Raw genomic sequence first — 17,199 nt, forward strand, 5'->3', positions numbered from 1 at the left:
TGGATGAATTCAGCAGCAGGCACAGTGCATGTATTAACGTGTATCCGAGTCCTAAGTATTAGCTAGCCTATTGTAAAGACTAACGATGGACAGGCAGTTAATCGGTGTGCTTGTTGTATATGTCGCATAAAGGAAATTGAACTCTGTGTCGGCCAAACCTTAAGTGGGACAGGAGTTAATTTAAAACGAAAAGAAACTATTGACAGTAAATATCATTTTTAGGATTCCAAAGTAAGACCTGGGTGTCGTTGTACAAAGCGATCTTAGCGCTAATGTTAAATACCTTAACATGGGCTTACGATCGTTATAGCGCTAAGGTTGTTTTGTACAAATACACACAAATTAGGGGTGACATCCCCCGGCTTATAAGCCATCGAAACAAATCAAAAACCTGGAAGACTATACGCACCAGGTGACCGAATACGTCAACTTGGAATTGTCTTTCTCCACATGTGACCTGTATGCATGGGAAAACAACACAGCATTCGAGTAAACATCGTGCCCCGTGTCACAAAGCCTACATCAAAATCGTTCGATGAAATGAACGATCAATGACTACCTTTAACCCGTCTATTCGAGTCGGAACACTGCATGGTTAATCAGTGATGCACACACATGTTGATAATGATATTCTGACAATAAGCATTATTGAGCCCCAAGTTTTGTTCAATTAAGGCTGTGTTTCACAAGCATAGATCAAATCAGTATTGATTCTTTTGAAATAAGTACGACCATCTGTTATTCGCATTCCATGCCAACCTGACAGGCACTTTGTGGCAGATGTTAGATCAAATAGCCAGGACGGTATCATTCATAAACAACAAAACTGTAACGAAACAAATTCATTAAACCGTTTAATGAGATATCTATTTCAATCCAAAGAGACCCAAAAAGTTGCCATATGAAAATACAAGATGTAATTGTGTATTATTGTATCTGCAATGTTTTCATTGTTAGGCAAGACATTGTTTAGCACGTTTATTTTTCAGGCAAAATGTCCATGGTTCGAATCTTTATATCATACATATCTACATGTGAACACCAAATGCCGTAAAGCTGCGTACAGTACCTTGTCTAGTAGTCTTCCCCTGCCACGTTATATGTGCGAAACACGCGTTTCTCGAACACCTAATGTCAATACATCACTCGTAACTTTAGCGATCTGTGGATTAAAGTTCTTGGTGTGTTGCTTTCATTTTGTTTGGACAGTCTTCTTTTTTTCTTTTGACAGAGAAACAATTATGACAATAATTCCTAAAGGGCTATCCGTTTTCGTTTCTGAACAGCGGATACACAAGCATGGCCATTTTTAAGTTCAACTCCTGAAGGGAACAGACTACTTGACAGAAATACAAACATGGCCGCTCCTGTGTGCTACCTCTTTCTGTTTCTAAGGAGAACAGATGTCTTATGTCTATTGAGTCTTGAGTCTTTTTTGTGTCACGTTGCTCAGCGTCTGCTGCCACAATGAAACACTGCAAGTACAAGCCCTCTTTTTATAGGCAGATTGAGGAGGCACAACGGGTATCTCAAAGGAGGCAGAAAAGAGGCATGGTTGCCGTGGTCGCCTTAAGGAGGCACGGCGGTCGCCACAGTCATCGTTCAATGCACCCTGTTGGTCGCCCAAAGGAGGCACAAGGGAGGTAGAAGCATTGCCCAGATTGACGGGACAATCTGCAGCAGAACGCATCTATTACCAGGCGACGATTGGGCAACCACTGTGCCTCCCTTCTACATCCTTTGAGCCGACTTTGAGCAACCAACCTCCTCGGTGACCTTTGTGCGTCTGTTTTGAACATTTTCAAAACTTCACGGCGACCATGGCGTCCATGGCGATGTCTGAACCTCCTGTGTACCACCTTGGAACGACCTAGGCAACCATTCTGCCTCCTTTGAGCCTCCAACGACGACCTGGCAAAGTTTATGGCCGCACACGGGAGGCACAAAGGCCCGTTTCTGCACTGAGCGGATACACAACCATGACCATTCTTACGTTCAACTCCTGTCTGTTTCTGAGGAGAACAGCCAACATGACAGAGACACAAACATGACCACTCCTAAGTACTTCCTCTGTCTGTTTCTGAGGAGAACAGAGAACCAAACATGAAAACTCCTAAGTACGACCTCTGTCTGTTTCTGAGGAGAACAGAGAACCAAACATGAAAACTCCTAACTACGACCTCTGTCTGTTTCTGAGGAGAACAGAGAACCAAACATGAAAACTCCTAAGTGCTACCTGCTTGTGCCAGGTTTGTGGTATCCATGTACGTTGAGGTTGTTCAGAAGGTAATGCAGGGCTCGCATGTCCCCCTGCATCATGTAATGAAACGATACTGACACTTCGCTCAGTTTATTGTTAGACTTCTGAAATATAAAAGAAAATATGTATGTATCAAAACACGCACGTTTATCGGCCGGTTAGAAGAGTATGCTTTCTATTTGATGACTGAACTTATTTCTAACAGTTAATGTATGTACAACTGTCCCAGTGTACGTGATTTATGTATGCACTTTGTGTTTTTTTGAGAGAAAACCGAGATGAATGAAGGGATGAAATGTTAATCCCAAATTAATTAGCAAACTTTACTTTTGTCATCTTATATTGAAAATACACCAGCACCCTGCTAAAAATATAACTCCAGTGTAGACACGTTGGGGTGTCACGTGACTAGTTCAGGTAATCCAAAATACAAAATGATAACTTTCATTCGAAATGTTAAAAAGCTGTAAAAGCTGACAACTCGGTGGTATATGTTTGACTTTCGGCAATATTCCAGCTAAATGACGGTGTGTGTTTGAGCAGACACAACAAAGGATGAACCACCTACCCAAAATGGCTGACGCAAGCGTACCCAAGAGGGTGTCGTGTCCGTTTGTCCTCGGATAAAATAATCAGCAGATGACCAGTGAAAGACTTCCAGGTTATTGTTGTCGGTACTATTACCCGTCACACCTCCAAGGGCCTTCACACACATCCCCATCCGAACATCCTCAGGACCGGTCTCTTCGCACTCTTGTGTGCCCTTACTGTGAAGTGCTATGTTCCTTATCATCTTCCTGCTCATCACATAACCTGCTCCTCCACTGTGATACGTGAAATCTTCTAAACGAAATTTGGAGCCATAGTAAACATGCTCATCCGGGTCCTTGTCTTTCAGGAAGTGACGTAGGTTGTCTACAACGACGTACGTATCGTCGTCAGCTTTGAGGAACCAATCAGCTCGGTGTAAGTAGTTTTTGAAAATGTAGCGCAATGCACCCATTGTTTTCTTGATTAGATTTCTACGTTTTTCTTCAAACCCAAGTCCGATCGTAGGGAATGTAGAGTCATTTAAAGAGCTGAAGAACAGTGTTATATCACATTCACGTCCCCATGTTTCTTTCACTGAAGCAGTTCTGTTTTTGAGATGTTTTGGTTGTGTGAGTATCCAGCACAATAGCCGAGGAGCTGGGTGAGAAAAGGGTACATATCACAAAGGTATCAATATATCGTCTACAGCGGTTAATCTATCGCACTGTACTGGGAAAGAAGAATGATGTGTGAGGAGTAAACTACTGGGACAAAGACAGTATGCACTCATGTTTGGTGGCTAAAAATGAAACAAACAAGAAACGGTATTTCGATGGTGCATTTGGGAAAAATGTTAAAGGTCTTTGAAAGGCATTTTAAAAAGGGATACACATAAGGAAGAGAATATATGGATGTCAAATGCTTTATCATGAGAAACACAACGTTTCGGAGTATATGCTTACTCCTTCATCAGGTGACGTTGTGTTCCTCATAATAAGAGATTGACATCCATGTATTCTCTTCCTTATGTTAATGAAGGTAAGTTACAGATTATCATGATGGATAACTGTCACTGCTGACAAATCACGTTTACTGCGATTCACCATCGTTCAGCTTGCTGCATCTGTTATGGAGGTCTTCTTGGATGTGCCTGTGGCTTCTAATATTTCGCCTATATTTTTGCCATACTTTTAGGTATCAGTACACGTTTGTTTTCACCATAGCGCTTGTACAGGTTTTTAGAAAAATCCTCCTTAAATCCCATTTTGGAAATGTGAGGGAGTATATACTGTCAGAAATTTTATACCTTGAATATCGCCACAACAACGTGTATAGCTTGTTTTAACGCATTTTACATTTGTTATATTGACACTGTAAAGAATAATTTAACAATGAATAAAACACATCAACCAGTGTGTTCTATATGTTTAGACTTTTCACAGTTAACTTAGTGAACATCAAAGTGGAATCACGTTTGTACGCTGTGGTGACAGCAATGACCATGTGTAGTTACAACAACAAGTGTTCTTCATAGTATTAAGCATAAAGGAGACAGTCACGCCTATACTAAAGTTGATTTGATTACAGTGTTGGCTAGTTGACCATCAACCAGGTAACAAACATGTGCATATGTTGTTGTTTTTAAAAATCTTTTCTTTTTTAATAAACTCTTTAACAATGTTACACTGGTACTAGAGAGAATAATTCTTCTAACGACCATGAAAGAAATAGTTTCCGGAATATGTCTAAAAAAAAAGTGTTGTTAAATCAGGGAATATGTATAATACCTGAAACTTCAGGGATTATGTCTATTCCCTGCGGATATTTCCGTATAAACAACGGACAAGGTTTAGTACAGCTTCTCACAACAGGACACCTATATTTTCACCAAAACAAACACTATTAACAAAGTTTGGAGTAACTATGATTATGTTTTCATGTATACTTTGTACAGGTGTATATATATGGAAGGAAATAATGAGTGAGTGAGTTGGGTTTAACGCTGCTTTTAACAGTATTCCAGTTATATCGCGGAGTGTCAGCTTAATGTGGGAGGAAAGCCCGAAGTGATGCAGGTCTCAGACGTTTACCACTTCGGTGAAACCAACGAGCACGGGTATGGTGCTGACAAACCTAGAAACATTATCGGGGCGAACCGGGATTCGAACCCACAATCATAGGTTTCTGGCGTGCCCAAGGGACGCAACTCTGCACAGCGAATAGCGGCACCTTAGACGACTGGACCACCCATGTGCCCCTACGAAATAATGAAATGGCTACAAAAGAGGACATCTGTTTAATACATGTCACATGCACCCCAAAAGAAAAGACTATTCGCCAATATAATGAACAATTAGAAACAAAAATTCGTTTGCTTACTTTGATTTTTACTGGGTACAACAAGACACATCTTTAATATGTTATGTATTTTCATATTGAATTTAATTCCATCATTATGCGTATAATACGTACACTTTCCACTGTGTTGTGTTTCGTCCGTGTCTCGTCTTTGCACGACAAAGGGTCTGTTTGGTGCGCAACCTTCCTCGCTGTTCATCAGATGGAGCTTGAAGTTGTAACTAAGGAGGACAAGTGTCAGACCAAGAGTAACGCCTCGAGCAGCATATACAGTCATGTTGAGCTGTTGTGATACACTAGTACATAGGATCTCCAGCATGTCCGACTTAACAGCCTCCATGTTCCTGATACGTCATCGTCAACATGTGTCCAAAACGGTGGTGCATGTATTAAGCGTATCTACTGTACAGCTATTTTTAGGTACCATGCTATAATACAATGCTTGTTAAGCACACTGTCGTTTGAACCGTCGTGTTAAGCACTTGTATCTTGAACTGTCTTGTCGTTAAGCACTCTGTAGTTGGAATAGTCTTGTCGTTAAGCACTCTGTAGTGGGAACTGTCTTGTTGTTAAGCACTCTGTAGTGGGAACTGACTTGTTGTATGCACTCTGTAGTGGGAACTGTCTTGTTGTTAAGCACTCTGTAGTTGGAACTGTCTTGTTGTTAAGCACTCTGTAGTGGGAACTGTCTTGTTGATAAGCACTGTAGTTGGAGCCTTCTTGTTATTAAGCACTCTGTAGTGGGAACTGTCTTGTTGTTAAGCACTCTGTAGTGGGAACTGTCTCGTTGTTAAGCACTCTGTAGTGGGAACTGTCTTGTTGATAAGCACTGTAGTTGGAACCTTCTTGTTGTCATGCACTCTTTAGTTGGAACTGTCTTGTTGTTAAGCACTCTGTAGTCGGAACTGTGTTGTTGTTAAACACTCTGTGTAGTTCGAACTGTCTTGTTGTTAAAGCTCTGTAGTTGGAACTGTCTTGTCGTTAAGCACTCTGTAGTTGGAACTGTCTTGTTGTTAAGCGCTCTGTAGTTGGAACTGTCTTGTTGTTAAACACTCTGTAGTTGGAACTGTCTTGTTGTTAAGCACTCTGTAGTTGGAACTGTCTTGTTGTTAAGCACTCTGTAGTTGGAACTGTCTTGTTGTTAAGCACTCTGTAGTGGGAACTGTCTTGTTGATAAGCACTGTAGTTGGAGCCTTCTTGTTGTCATGCACTCTTTAGTTGGAACTGTCTTGTTGTTAAGCACTCTGTAGTCGCAACTGTCTTGTTGTTAAGCACTCTGTAGTGGGATCTGTCTTGTTGTTAAGCACTCTGTGGTTGGATTTGTCTTGTTGTTAAGCACTCTTAAATGGGACCTGTCTTGTTGTCATGCACTCTGTAGTTGGAACTGTCTTGTTGTTAAGCATCCTACAGTTGGATCTGTCTTGTTGTTAAGCACCCTACAGTTGGATCTGTCTTGTTGTTAAGCACTCTAGATGGGAGCTGTCTTATTGTCATGCACTCTGTAGTTGGAACAGTTTTGCTGATTCGCAATCTGTTGCTTGAACACTCAGTATCTCCAAATGCCTTTCGGGTCTGAATTAAGTCTCTAAATGTGCTTTTCTGTTTATTAATCAGTACTTGTTGTTTGACACGCAGTGGCTCGAACCATTCTGTCGTGTGTCACTCATCAAGTGTGTTCAACACTCAGCAGATGGTTGTATTGATATGTCCGGTCGGTATCATACACACAGTCGGTCGTAGTTTACTATTGAACTATTCTTCATCCTCTAATCAGATGAATGGTACACGACATGTTATGGAATCCACAAGAGCTATGAAGAGGAAACATTGTCCGTGTGGTCCATATAACGATATCCGATCCAATTCAGGATATAACAGCTATACTGCATAGGTTAGTCTTATAATTCCTAACCCAATGCGTGGACAATATTTTGTTATAAATTCTAGATTGTTCTTCTGATAAGGTACCCCACGCTGGACCACGTTGGTGGGTCTGGGACGTACACTCTCCGCCCGAAAACATAACACAGATGCTCTATTGGAGCATATAAGGGGACTTAACAGGCCAGTCCAACGTTCGTATAGCTTCTCGTCGGAGATAATCGGTGACGACATGGGCTGATCCATCGAGCCGGTTTTTAACATTAGATGTTTAAATTCGCCTTCCAGTTATTGGTTATTGTACGAAATTCTCAATAACAGAACCATCCAGAGGGAGGTGTGTGTGTGTGTGTGTGTGTGTGTGTGTGTGTGTGTGTGTGTGTGTGTGTGTGTGTGTGTGTGTGTGTGTGTGTGTGTGTGTGTGTGTGTGTGTGTGTGTGTGCTTGAGATCTCTACAAAACCAATATTTGGTGTGTATATTATGAAGAAAAAGGAGATGCCCCCAGTTTAAGTCTCAATGGTACGATTCTACACAATGGAACTATCTTCAATATGAAGCATATTCAATTAACACCAACAGTCTAATTCACTATCGCCAAGTACTGAACATTTAGTTAGTTGGAAGGAAGACATTGAGCGACATTGTGTCATTTTCGCGAACATCTGGTGGGGTGAGGGGAAATGGGGTTTAACGTCGCGTCCAAGATTATTGCACTTATGCAGCCACGTGTGTGTGTGTGTGTGTGTGTGTGTGTGTGTGTGTGTGTGTGTGTGTGTGTGTGTGTGTGTGTGTGTGTGTGTGTGTGTGTGTGTGTGTGTTTTAGAAGAACAGTATAGTACATATTTGTTCAGAACAAACACCGGAGCATCGACCATGTCATGCGCTACAAGCTCCCGATCGCATTACAATTATCTGAAACCTGTTGCCACGTCGAAGGTTGTTCCGCATATTAGTAATCAAACACGCTGACATGGGAAGTTGATCATGCATTAGCGCATGAGGTTGGTTACAGCGAGTCAAATACAAACTCAGGGAAATGTATGTGCGTTTTGCGGGTACAAAACAAGTATTTTCACTTGTTTACCATTGTGTATTGGAGGATGCGTTCTTTGTGGTTTGTGTCAAATCCTAATTTGATGTGAAAGGTAAGATTGTTCTTTTACACATTTCAGTTGTTTCAAATATTGATGGTTGTGTATCTGTAACACGTGTTCCCACTATATGTATTCCACATACACTTGCTCGTTAAGTTCCTAAATGTGTGTGAGTGTCAGTGAGTGTAAACGTCATTATGAAACTATATCCTAATATTCGTGTTAAATCACATTGTACTTCACAAGAAGGAATCGATTGATCAATACATTGATCCACAACATACACATTTCTAACCTCAGTGCAACCATAAATTAGTATATAAATACTACAATGCTTCAGTAAATGTCAAAATGATAATCGTAACTCGCAACGATTCAAGGTTACATTTAGTTAGCCAACGATTCACAATGACACACATTTGGCTGATGATGTACGATGACACACAATTGAGCAACGATTCAAGATGACGCACAATTTACTAACGATTCACGGTATCACACAATTAGCCAAGGATTCACGATGACACACAATTAACAAATGAACCACGATGACACACCATTAGCTAACGATTTACTATGAGACACAATTAGCCAACGATTCACGGTGAAACACAATTAGCCAACGATTCAAGATGACACACATTTGGCCGATGATGCACAATGACACAGAATCAACCAACGATTCACGATGACGCACAATTTACTAACGATTCACGATGACGCACAATTAACCAAGGATTCACGATGGCACACAATTAACCAACGATTTACAATGATGCACAATTAACCAAAGATTCACGATGGCACACAATTAACCAACGATTTACAATGATGCACAATTAACCAACGATTTACGATGATGCACAATTGACCAAGGATTCACGACGACACACAATTAACAAATGATCCACGATGACACACCATTAGCTAACGATTTACTGTGAGCCACAATTAGCCAACGATTCACCATTACACACATGACCAGTGATTCACAATGACACACAATTAGCCAAGACACAAACCCTGGTTACTTGATGAGTTACTTGAGGAAGTACTGTTCTGTCTGGAGTAAGATTGTTAAGTCATTCCACCATCACACATATGTATTGATTCTTTGACATGAAATGTTTTATGAATCGGTTAAATTTTGATTTTGTGTGTCTTATCAAATTACAGTAAACTACGGTTATAACGAACTCAAAGGGACCACTAATTTTAGTTCGTTATAACCTTAGTTCGTAAAACAGCATATATACAACAAATGGCCGGGACTAAAAATAAGTTCGTTATATCGGTCAGTTCGTTATAAGCGTGTTCGTTATAACCGTAGATTACTGTAACTCCAATTTATCAATGGTGATTATTTTTGGTTAGTGCGATACAGTCACAAAGTAAGAGAATTGGGTACAGATAATAATTCAAAACGTTTGATAGATAATCGCCAGGGCAGGGTGTAAAGCTAGTAAACGTTGAGCTAGTGCATCTAAGGTCAGGGTGAACGCCGTTATTGAATTACGAGGCAAGGGCTGCCAACCTGGTGCAGTAGATAGCGCGTCTACCAGGACAGTGGAAGGTATGTGGTTCGATCCCCGGCCGCAACATAGCAAAAGACATCAAATGATTTTGTACGTGTTGTTACCCTGCCTGGTGGTCGGCATGAAGTTGGTTGGTTGGTTGGTTTGTTGTTTTACGCCGCACTCAGCAATATTCCAGCTATGTGACGGCGGTCTGTAAATAATCGAGTTTGGACCAGACAATCCAATGATTAAAGTCATGAGCATCGATCCACGCCATTGGGATAGATGACATGCATCAACCAAGTCATCGAGCCTGACCACCCGATCCCGTTAGTCGCCTTTTACGACAAGCATAGTCACCTTTTACGGCAAGCATGGGTTGCTGAAGACCTATTCTACTCCGGAATCTTCACGGGTCCTGCATGAAGCGGATAAAACGAGGACTGGTCGGCCCAGAATCAGTATGCTTTGCCTAAGTTGGATATTTCCAAGTGAAGCACTATAAAATTGGCAATAGTCCGCTCCAGTACAAGCAGACACACCGAACACCTTACCGAATGTTATGTCCATTTTATGAGTGTGTTAATTAGTTTGGATTGAGACTATTTTTAACAATTCTATCACTAGTGTATATCATGGCGTGTCAGTTTAATGTAGAAAGAAATTAATTATTACCACTGTGATAATCGTGTCGAATGTGGGGTTCTCACCCGTGGCCGGGGAATTCAGGCACAAGAAGTAAATTTACATTCACAATGAAAGAGAATAGTTGTAAAGAATATAAATACAGCGACAAAACTATTTCCATAATCATAAGAACTTATACCATTCCGACTTTATCACGAGCATGTGTATATGAATCACTATTAAATAGTGATGATACCAGGTTAAGTACCCAAAACAAGGACTGGTCGGCTCCGAGTCAGTATACTGTGTCTGTGGGGTATTTGTGGTAAACTGCGGAATGGTATCTCAGTGTGCTAGCACTATAAATCGGCATCAGTCCGGACAAGTAGAAGCAGCCAAACACACACACACACACACACACACACACACACACACACACACACACACACACACACACACACACACACACACACACACACACACACACACACATTCAGACAGACACAGACACAGACACACACGCACACACGTTTCTCCTCACCTCACCAGAAGTTCGCGAAAATAACACAATGTCGCTCAATATCTTCCTTCCAACTAACTAAATGTTCTGTACTTGGCGATAGTGAATTAGACTGTTGGTGTTAATTGAATAGGCTTCCTATTGAAGATGGTTCCATTGTGTAGAATCGTACCATTGAGACTTAAACTCGGGGCATCTCCCTTTTCTTCATAATATACACACCAAATTTTGGTTTTGTAGAGAACTCGAGCATGAAAACATCTTGGACTTTCTACGTTGGCATGGTAACGGGCATCCTTGTTGTTCTGACTTTGGTTCTCATCAAGATGAATACCTCAAAATGGAAGGGTGGATTATTTCCACGAGATATGCAGGATGGCTTGAAACACACGCTTCTCACCGAGGAACCTGGGACATCCCCTCCTGGCATGCGAGGTGACATACTATAAACCACAAACAAGATGTACAAGATACACAGTCTGATACATAAAGCAAGTCTTTATCGCATCGTTTTCGCAGTCTGAAACCAAAACCAGTTACATCCTTTCCATTCATACCTGTGCAAAAGCTAGTTCAGAAAATGAAACATTCAGATGGTGTACGTTACTTTTAATGTGATTATGCTTTCAATTTGTTGACAGTACGTAATATAACACTGTTGTTTCCAGGACAACGGATATTGTGTTGGATACTTACCCAACCAAAGAATTTGAAGAACAGAACTCTTGCTGTCAAAGAAACATGGGGAGGTGACTGTGATATAACGCTGTATTTCAGTTCCGTCACGGACCGTCAGTTCCCAACAATAGGATTAGGCATACCAGAAAAAAGGAAGAACCTAATCAAGAAGGTTATCGCTGCTTTACAATACATTGACAAGTTCTATTCGGACAAAGCCGATTGGTTCTTAAAAGCTGATGATGACACATTCATCATTGTGGACAACTTACGTCATTTCCTGAGGACCAAAGACCCGGATGCACCAGTGTATTATGGGTGTAAACTCGAGGGGAAGCGTCTACACTACCACAGTGGTGGGGGAGGATATGTGATGAGCAAAAATGTTCTCAGGAAATTTGTTCAAAATGTAAATAAATCACCGGAATGTACAATGCAGGGAGCAGAGGACGCTGCTGTAGGGAGATGCTTGAACTCCCTCGGCGTCCATCCATCTTACAGTGTCGATCAAAATGGATACTTCGTGTTCCACTGGTCTTCGGTTTTCTTGTACCTGGTTGGAATCACAGAGGACACTCCTAACTGGGTGATACAAAGACAACCATTCTGGGTGAGGAATTGAGAGATGCTTTTCATAAATTTGGGGAATATACAGTGAGGCTAATTAAATTAAAATTCTATGGTTGATCGAAGACCCGGTTTCCGGTTAAGGATTGGCCCCTAGGTACGAAGGCGACGTAATGGATCGGGGGGTCAGGTTTGGTGCTTGGGTGATTGTATGTTATCGTTTCTCGATGGCGTGGGTCGCTGCTCACAATGTCAACCACTGGTTTGCCTGAACCAGACACGATTGATTACAGTCTTCAATATTGCCGAGTGCAGCATTGAACACCAACAATCATAAACATCGATATATGTTTTCAGTTATCCGTAGTTCGACACATGCTGAGTGTCGATATTAAACCACAGTGTCGGTTAGGAGTCTCCTTAGAGTGAAATCTCGTTAGTCCGGACTCTGTCAGGCAGGTTCCAGACTAACGGAGTCTGGAGTGTCATAAATACAGAAACATAATTGGTGAATCAGGGTGATTTCATTAGAAATCTAAAAATTCCGGATTAGCGGAGTTTCGCGGTATCGAGATGATTGAGTTGAAGTGATATCACTGTTGTCCATCCCTTCAAATGTATCATAACAATGAGGATGAATTATTTCCTGATGTGCCGATGTCACATCCAGTGACGGTATAATATAAACAGCCGGGCATAGGAAAGTATGAACTTGAAAATTTCGATTTGACCGACAAGTTGGACGTGTTGTCAAAACGTTACTCAGCTGAAAACAGTCACCGAAACACCGCAAACCTAAGGTCCAAAAACACAACTATGATACCAATATCAAATACATAACCATCGAATAATCAATGTGTGGGTGTAAACTTTTGTATCTGGCAGTTTAGATATCATTCTCCCTGATACATGTTTAAACATGGCTAGAAAACAAAACACAACTCTGAATCCGTTCTCCATCATGTTTCATCCCTGTCATCAAGGAAAAGTCTATCCATATATACTGTCGCTGGATATGTAACCGAAACCAGGAAGCAACACATATTTTGTTTTTCGGAATGTCCTTTCTTTTTTAAACGTTTTTCTTTACTGATAAGCAGCAGAATTCCTGCACATGTAAACAGAAGACTAACTCAAAATTGACGTATAGTCTTTAGTTTCAACAAAATCAGTAAATGCGCTATTGTGTCACGGGAATTTCTGGTCCATCCATCACTTGAGTGTCTGGCTTGGTTACAGCCCGCACTGGCATGGCAGGTGGACTGCTGTGCGGCGTCTGTCATTAAACACTTTTTTATGCATTTTTGTATGAGTGGCTGGTGCTACTGGTAAGGCGGTAGGTGCTAACCTCCATATAGCTTGAATATGGCTGAAACAACAAACAAACCCATTTAAACCGTCCACGAATTTTCAGATCAACTGAATTATAAAACTGAATAATTCACCCTGTATATAAATATACGGATCGATGCTAATGATGTCGATAACTGGATTGTCTGGTCCAGATTTGATTATTTACAGACCACCGTTATATAGCTGGAATATTGCTGTGTGCGGCGTTAAACAACAAACAAACAAACAAAAGCATATAGCCTTTGTGTTGTATGCCATACCATATTGCAAGATCCGGGGTAGAATAGGTCTTCAGCAACCCATGCTTGCCTTAAAGGCGACTGTGCTTGTGAGAGGCGACTAACGGGATCGGGTGGTCAGGCTCGCTGACTTGCTTGATGCATGTCATTGTATCCTAATTGCGTGGATCGATGCACATGATGTCAATGACTGGATTGTCTGGTCCAGATTTGATTATTTACAGACCACCGTTATATAGCTGGAATTTTGCTAAGTGCGGCGTTAAACAAACACACTGCTTGAGACGTTTGGTGTCATGTTCAATCTATGTGTCAGTAGTTACTTTCCTGATGAATTTCCTCCTCATTGCCCATGTATAAACCCTCAGTGCCAAAGAAGAGGCTTTACATTTCAGAGTCGTCACAACGTTGCAAGCAATGTATCCGTCAGTTTCCACTATGCACGGAATGGTGGTATGAGAGCGATGCACTTTCTCCTCAACAATCTCACTGTGCATGGTTATCGGAAACCAACAGTCTACCGCCTGCAGGGGGAGTCACGTCAAACAGTACCTACATCAGGGAACAGACTCCGTTAAAACTTCCCCTTTAAACTTCACACGGGACTTGAAGTATATGACATGAAGGACAAGACTTGAAGTATATGACATGAAAGACAAGACTTGAAGTATATGACATGAAGGACAAGACTTGAAGTAGATGACATGAAGTACAAGACTTGAAGTATATGACATGAAGGACAAGACTTGAAGTATATGACATGAAGGACAAGACTTGAAGTAGATGACATGAAGTACGAGACTTGAAGTAGATGACATGAAGTACAAGACTTGAAGTATATGACATGAGGGACAAGACTTGAAGTATATGACATGAAGGACAAGACTTGAAGTATATGACATGAAGGACAAGACTTGAAGTAGATGACATGAAGTACAAGACTTGAAGTATATGACATGAAGGACAAGACTTGAAGTATATGACATGAGGGACAAGACTTGAAGTATATGACATGAAGGACAAGACTTGAAGTATATGACATGAAGGACAAGACTTGAAGTATATGACATGAAGGACAAGACTTGAAGTAGATGACATGAAGTACGAGACTTGAAGTAGATGACATGAAGGACAAGACTTGAAGTATATGACATGAGGGACAAGACTTGAAGTATATGACATGAAGGACAAGACTTGAAGTAGATGACATGAGGGACAAGACTTGAAGTATATGACATGAAGGACAAGACTTGAAGTATATGACATGAAGGACAAGACTTGAAGTATATGACATGAAGGACAAGACTTGAAGTATATGACATGAAGGACAAGACTTGAAGTATATGACATGAAGGACAAGACTTGAAGTATATGACATGAAGGACAAGACTTGAAGTATATGACATGAAGGACAAGACTTGAAGTATATGACATGAGGGACAAGACTTGAAGTATATGACATGAAAGACAAGACTTGAAGTATATGACATGAAGGACAAGACTTGAAGTATATGACATGAAGTACAAGACTTGAAGTATATGACATGAGGGACAAGACTTGAAGTATATGACATGAGGGACAAGACTTGAAGTATATGACATGAAGTACAAGACTTGAAGTATATGACATGAAGGACAAGACTTGAAGTATATGACATGAAGTACAAGACTTGAAGTATATGACATGAAGGACAAGACTTGAAGTATATGACATGAAGGACAAGACTTGAAGTATATGACATGAAGGACAAGACTTGAAGTATATGACATGAACGACAAGACTTGAAGTAGATGACATGAAGTACAAGACTTGAAGTAGATGACATGAAGTACAAGACTTGAAGTATATGACATGAAGGACAAGACTTGAAGTATATGACATGAAGGACAAGACTTGAAGTATATGACATGAAGGACAAGACTTGAAGTATATGACATGAACGACAAGACTTGAAGCAAAGGACACCTGGGGTCGATGACTTTTTATAATGTTGCTGATGAGGAGTTATCCTCGTATATGTCCCTGCAAGTGTTGTGACACTTTTGTGAAACGAACACGTTAACTTATACGTACCTGGTACGACTCTTACGTTATTTAACCAAAGTTGATATTATGTATATAATAGGATGTTATTGACACCCTTGAAATATAGATATATAAACGAAATACCGCTTGTGCTTGCATCAACTTATCACGCAGGGCCTATATGGATAGCACAGTAGCTAAAGCTGGGAAAAAGGCCAAATGTTTTCTGTAAAAATAGTATTGATATTTATAGTTTACAATAATTCATTTATCATCGAATGAGCCTTCATATGCCTACACTCAATTTACTGAGAAAACCTTCTAAAGAATGACTCAGCAAACTGACTTTCAGAAGCTGTAAAAGAGTCGAGTCTGGACAAAGCAGAATTCAGGATTAAAATGTTTGACTTGCACAGATTTATCAGACTCGATTATTTACAGAAATATGTGATATAGCTGGACAACCCAGAAGTCTAAGGTTTTACTGTTTCCAGTATACGTTAAGTCAATTTGGTATTTGACTTCGGACAATGAATTCTGCTCTTATCAGAGATTACTTCAGACCTAGAAAAATAAAGTTTGCCACTTTATTTATATATTTAATAAATAACTATATCTGTGACAATACCTCAAACAGCTGTGTGACGTATGTTCTATTGTACTACTGACACCGTGGGATGAGGACATCAATATACATAACCATTACTTGCACTGCTTGTAGCTTCAATGTAGTTTTATTACGTATTGAACTGGTATATTACGACGATGTAGGTACGCCTTATAATATTAACTACATGGAAGTTAAATCCCGGTTGTTCACGATGTGATACATTGTTCCTACCTAGCTGGTCAATAAAAGCCCCCGACTACAGCTGTTCCCAACGGTAGCACGTTGTGCCCGGCAAACAAGTAAAGAGTAGGCGACTTTAGTCACAGATATGTACACGATGCATTCGATCATGGTATCGTTGCGTTGTGGGACCTCTCTTCTACTATAATTATTCCTGTGAACTATTTCATGATACCACGGACAACTAGACGCGGACGTCGTTTTCTTACCGCCATTTTTATTCTCCCCAACCAAAGCTCCTTCCCAGCGCGTGACACCTTCGTTACACTCTCGGTAACATCGCTGCCACCAGTGTGAGCGCGGCCATTACAAGAATCTTGAAATTTGGACTCTAACCCTAAATGTAGTCACGTTCATACTTTTGTTCATGTCTTTGGGAATGCCATCATAGTGAATTTTGAAAAGGTTTACGACTGACCATGTTTTCCAGATGAATTTACTTTGTTGTTTGTACAATCAGATTGGTTCGAGATTGCAGACTAACGGAAAATCAACCAACTTCTCCCTTACCTTCTTACTATATCAATAACATGGTAGTTTTAATTAAATAGAAAATCAAATTGACAAACAAAGAAAGTAATTTAGCAGGGGTAAGTGTATTCGGCGTCACGACAGTCATCACTTGTTTGTAACGGTATTACGGTTGCAAGTTCAACTCCAAGCATGGTTGGGGCCACATATCACAGTAGGGAGTTTT

General features: G+C 40.6%; 2 protein-coding genes across 2 annotated transcripts; one reads left to right on the plus strand and one right to left on the minus strand.

Moving 5' to 3' along the window:
- Positions 1–857: 857 nt before the first annotated feature.
- Positions 858–6,795, minus strand: LOC124149312 (glycoprotein-N-acetylgalactosamine 3-beta-galactosyltransferase 1-A-like). Its single transcript, XM_046520813.2, has 3 exons — positions 5,264–6,795; positions 2,829–3,448; positions 858–2,364 (listed from the first exon to the last, which is right to left on the minus strand). Exons 1-3 carry the CDS (start codon positions 5,487–5,489, stop codon positions 2,233–2,235), a joined length of 978 nt encoding a protein of 325 aa, XP_046376769.2. The 5' UTR covers positions 5,490–6,795; the 3' UTR covers positions 858–2,232.
- A 1,218-nt stretch (positions 6,796–8,013) lies between these two features.
- LOC124149313 (glycoprotein-N-acetylgalactosamine 3-beta-galactosyltransferase 1-like) lies at positions 8,014–16,991 on the plus strand. Its single transcript, XM_046520814.2, has 4 exons — positions 8,014–8,176; positions 11,030–11,224; positions 11,458–12,077; positions 14,022–16,991. The coding sequence occupies exons 2-4, from the start codon at positions 11,041–11,043 to the stop codon at positions 14,202–14,204; spliced, it is 987 nt and encodes a 328-aa protein (XP_046376770.2). The 5' UTR covers positions 8,014–8,176; positions 11,030–11,040; the 3' UTR covers positions 14,205–16,991.
- The last annotated feature ends 208 nt before the right edge of the window (positions 16,992–17,199 follow it).

Source organism: Haliotis rufescens, unplaced genomic scaffold, assembly GCF_023055435.1.
Source record: "Haliotis rufescens isolate VD_foot unplaced genomic scaffold, xgHalRufe1.0.p SCAF_11, whole genome shotgun sequence".
Taxonomy (NCBI): domain Eukaryota; kingdom Metazoa; phylum Mollusca; class Gastropoda; order Lepetellida; family Haliotidae; genus Haliotis; species Haliotis rufescens.

Coding starts and splice junctions, on each gene's coding strand:
- LOC124149312 (XM_046520813.2), bottom strand. CDS start 5,489: ATGGAGGCTGTTAAGTCGGACATGCTGGAGATCCTATGTACTAGTGTA. Junction 3,449..5,263: donor AACACAACACAGTGGAAAGT/GTACGTATTATA, acceptor TTTCTCACCCAG/CTCCTCGGCTATTGTGCTGG. Junction 2,365..2,828: donor GCTTGCGTCAGCCATTTTGG/GTAGGTGGTTCA, acceptor TTTATATTTCAG/AAGTCTAACAATAAACTGAG.
- LOC124149313 (XM_046520814.2), top strand. CDS start 11,041: ATGAAAACATCTTGGACTTTCTACGTTGGCATGGTAACGGGCATCCTT. Junction 11,225..11,457: donor ATCCCCTCCTGGCATGCGAG/GTGACATACTAT, acceptor TGTTGTTTCCAG/GACAACGGATATTGTGTTGG. Junction 12,078..14,021: donor TACAAAGACAACCATTCTGG/GTGAGGAATTGA, acceptor TTTACATTTCAG/AGTCGTCACAACGTTGCAAG.